The following is a 9,855-nucleotide window of genomic DNA, read 5'->3' as shown; positions in this document are numbered from 1 at the left end:
AAAAACCAAACTTAAGAATTTTTTTATAAAAAATAAAAAATGATTTTTTTTATAAAAAATAAAAAATGAAGTAACTCCGCCAGAGTGTCTCTTTTGGGTATTAACATGTTTATAACCCAGCGTTCGTGGTAATGCAATTTTGGGAATCCAGCATGCTTGGTCATAAACACATTTGTGAAATACATGGCATATTCATAGCTAGCCCTACATAGGACGTGCATACATTTTATTTTATTTTTATACTGGCCACCCGTGGGAAACGAACCCACACCCCTGTCGTTGCAAACGCCATGCTCTACCAATTGAGCTACACGGGGCCTAACAATGCATGCATAGCCTATTCAATGTAATTTGAGCATTGCACGAGGTGGTGCAATTTCTGAAGAAACGAAACTCATGCATTTGGCCAGCCCTCTAGGACGAGGAGGGAGGGGATTATCCCTGTAGAAAAAGTGATTATCAACTCCCAAAGTGTGGTATTTATTCAGAGGTACCAGATGCTGACTGCAAGGCACTGCGAGACAATTTAAGGAAGCGATTGGTAGAGTATTATTTTCTTGAAAAACATTTGAATGTACAATGATTAAAGAGACTGAAATACAAAAAGCAAATAATACTGGAGGGAACAATTAAAATATGTGATCAGTGGTTAACTATTGTAACAATCTACAGTGTAAATTGTCTGTCTTTAAAAAATTGCAGTAGCAGTTCTGATTTTATATTTGAAGTAGTGTATGCCTCTGTAATGGCTTTATTATGTTTTTAGTGTGCATTTCAGTCAGTAATTCTTTATTATGCTTTTAGTGTGCATTTCAGTCTGTCATTTCTTTGATTGCTGGATATTTTCGGAAATGTTGCACAGTATGTTCCTTTAGTTTGTGTTAGGGATGCAAATGTCGGTCAATTTTGTTGCCGACTAACTGACCCTCATTAATCGGTTTAGAAATGGTTACATTTGGTTAACAAATGGTTACATTTTTTCCAAACAGTAAAATGACATGCCCAACAGAAAATGCTATCAGAGATCTGTATATAATGACGAGATGCTTATTTCTCCGCCCTAACAATGGTAGTCGTCCCAATGCTGGAAGCCAGGCGACATAAAGAAACGCTTGTTCTGGACAGATTTAGGCAAGAGTGAAACCTCTCGCTTCGCCTCTTCCTTTCTGATACTATGCATGCATGTAAGGACCGCACATATTTCATTAAGAGCTTAATGGAAACATGCAACGATAGCAAGCCTATCGCCTTACAGTCAAAATGCTATAGCCTATTATTGAACATGCAACTCTTGTAATGAAGCAGTTAATAAAAAGTCATTTTCAAAAATGCAATTCGCTGGAAAACACCGTTCTAAGCAGTGCACCTAATGCGAGCGGTTCCAAATTGACAGAGATGGAAATCTCCGTTTGAAATTTAGAAAGAGGGGGAATCTATAACCACAACTAGGATGAGTTGCTAATATAACTAGGATTGTGCCTTCGGCTTCTGAACAACGAAATAAAGTTTATATGAAAACCAATAGAACAGGAGAGAAATGCTGATTAATGGCATCAGGAAGTCTTTATAAAAGAATTGCCTCCACGTTTCTATGGATGGATTTTCGCAAGGCTACTTTGAAGCAAGATAAAACATGCCTCATTATTTGAAGTAAAGCTTTCAGACAATTACTGCCTCAAGCTGACGTTGCGAAGTGGTGGGTGACGCGATGATACAGTGCATTCGGAAAGTATTCAGACCCCTTGACTTTTTCCACATTTTGTTAAGTTACAGCCTTATTCTAAAATTGATTAAATAGTCCCCCCCCCCCCCCCCCCCCCCGATCAATCTACAAACAATACCCCATAATGATAAAGCAAAAACAGGTTTTTATACATTTTAGCAAATGTATTAAAAAGAAAAAACGGAAATATTACATTTACATACTATTCAGACCCTTTACTCAGTACTTTGTTGAAGCACCTTTGACAGTGATTACAGCCTCGAGAGTCTTCTTGGGTATGAGGCTGCAAGCTTGGCACACCTGTATTTAGGGAGTTTCTCCCATTCTTCTCTCCAGAGATGTTCGATTGGGTTCATTTAGAGACATTCAGGACTTGTCAAGGACATTCAGTGACTTGTCCTCCCGAGTGGCGCAGTGGTATAAGGCACTGCATCGCTGTGCCACTAGAGATCCTGGTTCGAGTCCAGGCTCTGTCGCAGCCGGCTGCGACCGGGAGACCCATGGGTGGCGCACGATTGGTCCAGCGTCGTCCAAGGTAGGGGAGGGTTTGGCCGACAGGGATGTGGGTTCGTTTCCCACGGGGGTCAGTATGAAAAAAAAAATATATATAAATAAAAAAATGTATGCATTCACTAACTGTAAGTTGCTCTGGTTAAGAGTGTCTGCTAAATGACGTAAAATGTCCCGAAACCACTCCTGCGTAGCCTTGGCTGTGTGCTTAGGGTTGTTGTCCTGTTGGAAGGTTGAACCTTTGCCCCAGTCTGAGGTCCTGAGCGCTCTGGAGCAGGTACAGTGAGGGAAAAAAGTATTTGATCCCCTGCTGATTTTGTACGTTTGCCCACTGACAAAGAAATGATCAGTCTATAATTTTAATGGTAGGTTTATTTGAACAGTGAGAGACAGAATAACAACAAAAAATCCAGAAAAACGCATGTCAAAAATGTTATAAATTGATTTGCATTTTAATGAGGGAAATAAGTATTTGACCCCCTCTCAATCAGAAAGATTTCTGGCTCTCAGGTGTCTTTTATACAGGTAACGAGCTGAGATTAGGAGCACACTCTTTAAGGGAGTGTTCCTAATCTCAGCTTGTTAACTGTATAAAAGACACCTGTCCACAGAAGCAATCAATCAATCAGATTCCAAACTCTCCACCATGGCCAAGACCAAAGAGCTCTCCAAGGATGTCAGGGACAAGATTGTAGACCTACACAAGGCTGGAATGGGCTACAAGAACATCGCCAAGCAGCTTGGTGAGAAGGTGACAACAGTTGGTGCGATTATTCGCAAATGGAAGAAACGCAAAATAACTGTCAATCTCCCTCGGCCTGGGGCTCCATGCAAGATCTCACCTAGTGGAGTTACAATGATCATGAGAACGGTGAGGAATCAGCCCAGAACTACACGAGAGGATCTTGTCAATGATCTCAAGGCAGCTGGGACCATAGTCACCAAGAAAACAATTGGTAACACACTACGCAGTGAAGGACTGAAATCCTGCAGCGCCCGCAAGGTCCCACTGCTCAAGAAAGCACATATACAGGGCCGTCTGAAGTTTGCCAATGAACAACTGAATGATTCAGAGGAGAACTGGGTGAAAGTGTTGTGGTCAGATGAGACCAAAATCGAGCTCTTTGGCATCAACTCAACTTGCCGTGTTTGGAGGAGGAGGAATGCTGCCTATGACCCCAAGAACACCATCCCCACCGTCAAACATGGAGGTGGAAACATTATGCTTTGGGGGTGTTTTTCTGCTAAGGGGACAGGACAACTTCACCGCATCAAAAGGACGATGGACGGCGCCATGTACCGTCAAATCTTGGGTGAGAACCTCCTTCCCTCAGCCAGGGCATTGAAAATGGGTCGTGGATGGGTATTCCAGCATGACAATGACCCAAAACACACGGCCAAGGCAACAAAGGAGTGGCTCAAGAAGAAGCACATTAAGGTTCTGGAGTGGCCTAGCCAGTCTCCAGACCTTAATCCCATAGAAAATCTGTGGAGGGAGCTGAAGGTTTGAGTTGCCAAACGTCAGGCTCGAAACCTTAATGACTTGGAGAAGATCTGCAAAGAGGAGTGGGACAAAATCCCTCCTGAGATGTGTGCAAACCTGGTGGCCAACTACAAGAAATGTCTGACCACTGTGATTGCCAACAAGGGTTTTGCCACCAAGTACTAAGTCATGTTTTGCAGAGGGGTCAAATACTTATTTCCCTCATTAAAATGTAAATCAATTTATAACATTTTTTACATGCGTTTTTCTGGATTTTTTTGTTGTTATTCTGTCCGTCACTGTTCAAATAAACCTACCATTAAAATTATAGACTGATCATGTCTTTGTCAGTGGGCAAACGTACAAAATCAGCAGGGGATCAAATACTTTTTTCCCTCACTGTATTCATCAATGATCTCAGGGTACTTTGCTCCGTTCATCTTTCCCTCGATCCTGACTAGTCTCCCAGTCCCTGCCGCTGAAAAATATCCCCACAGCATGATGCTGCCACCACCATGCTTCACCGTCGGGATGGTGCCAGGTTTCCGCCAGGCCAAAGAGTTAAATCTTGGTTTCATCAGACCAGAGAATCTTGTTTCTCATGGTCTGAGAGTCCTTTAGGTGCCTTTTGGCAAACTCCAAGCTGAGGAGTGGCTTCTGTCTGGCCACTCTACCATAAAGGCCTGATTGGTGGAGTGCTGCAGAGATGGTTGTCCTTCTGAAAGGTTCTCCTATCTCAACAGTGGAACTCTGGAGCTCTGTCAGAGTGACCATCGGGTTCTTGGTCACCTCCCTGACCAAGGCCCTTCTCCCCCGATTGCTCAGTTTGGCCGGGCGGCCAGCTCTAGGAAGAGTCTTGGTGGTTACAAACTTCTTCCATTTAAGAATGATGGAGGCCACTGTGTTCTTGGGGACCTTCAATGGTGCAGAAATGTTTTGATACTCTTCCCCACATCTGTGCCTCGACACAATCCACAATTCCTTCGACCTCATGGCTTGGTTTTTGCTCTGACATGCACTGTCAACTGTGGGACCTTATATAGACAGGTGTGTACCTTTCCAAATCATGTCCAATCAAGTTGTAGAAACATCTCAAGGATGATCAATGGAAACAGGAGGGACCTGAGCTCAATTTCGAGTCTCATAGCAAAGGGTCTGAATACTTATGTAAATAAGTTGTTTATTTAAAAAATGTATTATACATTTAGAATTGTTATTTGTTGCGCAATGACTGGGCTTGCAAAAGCACCTTTCACTCCAGTGACGACCTACTTTAGGTCTGTTTTACAGGTGATAGGATATTCTGCTCCTCAAACTAGGCTCTGTATGCTGTGTGCTTGTGATACATAAGATGCAGGACGACTAACGAAAATACACACGCACCAATTTAATTCTACTAAATTATGCATATTAACCTATAGACTGATAAGCATGTATTTTCGCCGGCTAGGTTAACCGTTAACATCCCTAGTTTGTGTGTATGTATCTGGGGGGGCTTTGGGAAAGTCAGAAAACACATTTCTGGTCTTACTAATGGGCAATAAAGTTGTATTTTATTATTGTATATTCTGTATTCTATTCTAATACTTTTATATCTCAACATTCTTCGTTGCCCATGTTTTTCAGATACTTATCACCAGGAGCCTGGCTAGAAACATGTCAGGGCAGTATTGCCTAATTTCCTGTGTCCTTCTACTCATGGTCAGCTTGTCTGTGGGTGAGTACATGCAGTGGTTGTCCTCTGCGGCTGGAAACCCTCAAACTGATTTTCCAAGTGCAAATCATTTCCCAGACACCTATTAAGCCTAGGCCTGGACTATTTCAATGGAGATTTTCCACTGTGTCCAGATTTATCACTGCTTTGGGGGGACTATTTGACTGACTTACTGACTGTATTCTAATGCTTCCATTCAGGGGTACAGAATGGGCACATGAGGCTGGTGGGGGGTGAGCTGGCCTTTGAGGGCCGCGTGGAGATCTACTATAATGGACAGTGGGGGACCGTGTGTGATGACAACTGGGACATTACTGAGGCACAGGTAGTGTGTCGCCATCTCAACTACCCTGGTGCTCTCACTGCTGTGGTGGGTGGAACATACGGACAAGGTAGGTTGGATCTGTATGACCTCACCATTCATAGCCATTCATAACCATATACACTGAGTGTACAAAACATTTGACTACCTTCCTAATACTGAGTTGCACCTCCTTTTGCCCTCAGAACAGCCTCAATTTGTCGGGGCATGGACTCTACAAGGTGTCGGAAGCGTTCCACAGGGATGCTGGCCCATGTTGACTCCAATGCTTCCCACAGTTGTGTCAAGTTGGCTGGATGTCCTTTGAGTGGTGGACTATTCTTGATACACATGAAAACTGTTAAGCGTGAAAAACCCAGCAGCGCTGCAGTTCTTGACACACTCAAACCGGTGCGCCAGGCACCTACTACCATACCCCTACTATATATTTTGTCTTGCCCATTCACCCTCTGAATGGCACACATACACGATCCATGTCTTAATTGTCTGAAGGCTTAAAAATCCTTCTTCAACCTGTCTTCTCTCCTTCATCTACACTGATTGAAGTGGATTTAACAGGTGACATCAATAAGGGATTATAGCTTTCACCTGGATTCACCTGGTCAGTCTATGTCATGGAAAGAGCCTAATGTTCCTAATGTTTTGTACACTCAGTGTATAGCCTACAATGCAGGTCTGCACTGTTTATTTTAATTGACCCGTGACACGTTTGTATTCCGGCCTCAGGATATGGTCCTATCTGGATGGATGATCTAAGCTGTGAGGGGACAGAGAAAGACTTGTCCGACTGTCTCTTTAAAGGCTGGGGAGTTACTGACTGTCAACACGCTGAGGATGCTGGTGTGGTCTGCGAGAGAGGTTCATGTGTATTTGGTTATTTGTTATTTCAATACTTATTTTCTGTGTATTTGAGTATTTTCAAATAATGTGCCTGGAATCAAGTTCTATAATAAGTATTGGAAAGTATTTTCAAATAATTTCCTATAAATAGCCTATTATTTTAAGGTATTTTTAAATACTTATTTCCAAATACATGATTTCAAATACCAAACCGACCAAATGCATGGGTGTATTTGAGTCAGTGTATTTGACTATTTTCAAATTCATGCCAAAACTTTCCAAGTGTATTTCCAAATGCATTCCAATATTCAACTCCTTGTCTTTGAAAGTAATTGAAATACCCTAAATAATATTTGAACCCAGGTCTGCAGTGACCACAATGACTGATAAACAAAGCCCTAGAAACCAGACACAGTATCATTGAAAGGTACTAAGACAGAATTTAAGCATCTAGTAGCAGAAGTTATTGGCCCATGGCTCGCTTTGCGATGCTAATAGAGATGTTACAACTGTTACATGTTCAAAGAGGTTTACAATGAATGTCTGTTGAATTTCAAGAAAATGTATGATCAATTTCTGATATTTGGTTGATATACTATTTGTACTATTCAACATATGATGTGCTCGATCAATATTTTTTCTGTTTGATCAGAATCGTCTCAGAATAACAGTCGCGTCTACACCCTGGACCACAACGCAGGCCTCTTTAACCACATGGGGGCACTGTTTGACAGTGGACGCGACTGTGACTTTGACATCATGGTGCGGGTTGCAAACAGCACTGTGGAAACCATCTGTGTTCACAAGCTGATTGTCACTCTGGACCCAAATGCCTCCATCTTAAACATCACACAAGAGGAGAACCTCAGTAATCTCAACCTAGACGTCAGCCTCAACTGCCGGCCACATGTCACCGACTTCCTGAGGTAAGGCGGCACCAACCTGCTAACAAACTTTAATCAAGTTACTGTTACATCAACAACCAAAAAATCAGCAAAGCAAAGCTTTGTCGTGGCAGAGAATCCATGTATTTTTTATCTTCCCCAGGTATCTGTACACATGGCAGATTAACGTCACTGTGTCCTCTGCCCAGTGTATCCACAAGATGGCGTCCAACTGGGGTCTGAAGCAGCTTCAGGAGGCGGCAGGGAGGCTCTTCACCTGGCTGCTCCCCGAGGATGCCTCCTTCCAGACCCAGACCTCTCTGTACGAGTACTCAGTCCGCACAGGCGACCCAGTTCTGCAGGAAACCTGTCTGCGCTACCTTGCCTGGAACTGTGAGTCGCTGATCCGTTCCCCAGCCTGGACTGGTCTTGCCCTGGGCACAGTAAAGGCCCTTCTGGCCCGTTCAGACGTGGTAGTGCCAGATGAGGCCTTCCTCCTAAAGGGTTTGGAGGACTGGGTGTTGGAACAGGGTAACTCGTCCACCCACGAAGACCATGTCGCCATTTTGGACCACATCCGTTTTCCCATGATCGCTGCTGAAGATTTGTTCAACCTCAAAGCCAAGTCTGAGCTGTACATGGACCAACTAGAGCGTTATAATGCCGGCATGTTGCAGGGCTTTCAGTTCAATGCACTACCCTTCCGGCTGCTAGCTGGGGGCCTCCTCCTTAACAAGGTGGAATACACACCCAGGATCTACACTGGCAAGCCATGGAGCTTCACCTTCAGCTCAAAGGACGTCAACACGTTCCGATACATCGGACACTATTCCCACTCAGGCCAGAACCTCAACAGCCTCAGTGCCAACTTTGACAGCCCTGTGCACAACAGTGCCTTTTTTTCCCTGTTCAAAAAGCTAAACTGGCACACCAGGGTCTTTATCCACAACCATGAATGCTCAAACAGCGGGATCCACTGTCCGTCGCTGCCGATGGTCTCGCTAACTGCCCAGAATAAGAGGGAGTTGCCCAAAGAGTATCAGGACGGCATCCGCTACCTTAACAAGGTTGTCCTGATGTGTGAAGGGGAGTTTGTATTCCATGTCCAGGATTTTCCATCCACAATTGGCAATGGTGGCAATCAGGCCCAGATCCCAGTAAACATCACTGCGGGCCAGGCCTATCCGTGCCACTCAGACCATTTCTCCTACCGTGTGGTGGTTCAGCCTGAGTACACCACTGAGATCAAGCAGAATTAACAGGAAGTAGAGGAGCAGGAATTTACAGAGATAAAGTGACCAAAGATCAAAAGATTAGTTCTTTTTCAATTATCTAAGTTTACAAAGCAATTTTAGCAACATCAATGTTATGTAATCCTTAATGTTTTGTTTAACCCATCCAATATCTTCTGAATGTTACTTCAAGGCAACACAGCAGTGTCATTCTAATGTCTGTGTAACGTTACTTTGGAAAATGTGGGGCATGTTCTTTTGTTCACAACAAATAACTTTCTATGTATGGTTGTTTTTAATAAAAGTTTTAGTAAAGTTAATATGTCTCTATGATAAAACAGGACCATCTCACTGGGCACAAACATCAATTCAATGTCTATTCCACATTGGTTCAACATAATTTCATTTAAAAGACTTGGATACATCGTTGATTTAAGCAGTGTGTGCCCAGTTGGATGTTTGCAAAACAATTGGTTCTTAGTTTATGCCAATATTACACAGATTAGCTAACGGTTACAGAAATCATACACACAGACAGGCTCTATAGACCTCTATATCTATATGAGTGACTGTGTCCAACACACATTTACATTTTAGTCATTTAGCAGACGCTCTTATCCAGAGCGACTTACAGTTAGTGAGTGCATACATTTTTAGGTTGGTTGGGCACCTACTGACCAAAAATAATGTTATTATTATAGTCTCCCTAGGCAGACAGATTGCCTACAATGATGTACAGTACCAGTCAAAAGTTTGGACACACCTACTCATTCCAAGGTTTTTCTTTATATTAACTATTTTCTATATTGTAGAATAATAGTGAAGACATCAAAACTATGAAATAACACATATGGAATCATGTAGTAACCAAGAAAGTGTTAAACAAATCAAAATATATTTTATATTTGAGATTCTTCAAAATAGCCACCCTTTGCCTTGATGACATCTTTGCACACTCTTGGCATTCTCTCAACCAGCTTCATGAGGTAGTCACCTGGAATGCATTTCAATTAACAGGTGTGCCTTCTTAAAAGTTAATTTGTGGAATTTCTTTCCTTCTTAATGCATTTGAGCCAATCAGTTGTGTTGTGACAAGGTAGCCCTATTTGGTAAAAGACCAAGTCCATATTATGGCAAGAACAGCTCA

General features: G+C 42.8%; 1 protein-coding gene across 1 annotated transcript; it reads left to right on the top strand.

Moving 5' to 3' along the window:
• Positions 1–485: 485 nt before the first annotated feature.
• On the top strand, positions 486–9,028 carry LOC311130922 (galectin-3-binding protein B-like). Its single transcript, XM_084163734.1, has 6 exons — positions 486–541; positions 5,343–5,433; positions 5,631–5,822; positions 6,479–6,610; positions 7,245–7,518; positions 7,640–9,028. Exons 2-6 carry the CDS (start codon positions 5,373–5,375, stop codon positions 8,733–8,735), a joined length of 1,755 nt encoding a protein of 584 aa, XP_084019860.1. The 5' UTR covers positions 486–541; positions 5,343–5,372; the 3' UTR covers positions 8,736–9,028.
• The last annotated feature ends 827 nt before the right edge of the window (positions 9,029–9,855 follow it).

The sequence above is a fragment of the Coregonus lavaretus genome, assembly GCF_964263955.1.
Source record: "Coregonus lavaretus genome assembly, chromosome: 6".
NCBI classification, from domain to species: domain Eukaryota; kingdom Metazoa; phylum Chordata; class Actinopteri; order Salmoniformes; family Salmonidae; genus Coregonus; species Coregonus lavaretus.
The sequence above is the reverse complement of the archived record's forward strand: the minus strand, read 5'-3'. Positions and strand labels throughout refer to the sequence as shown.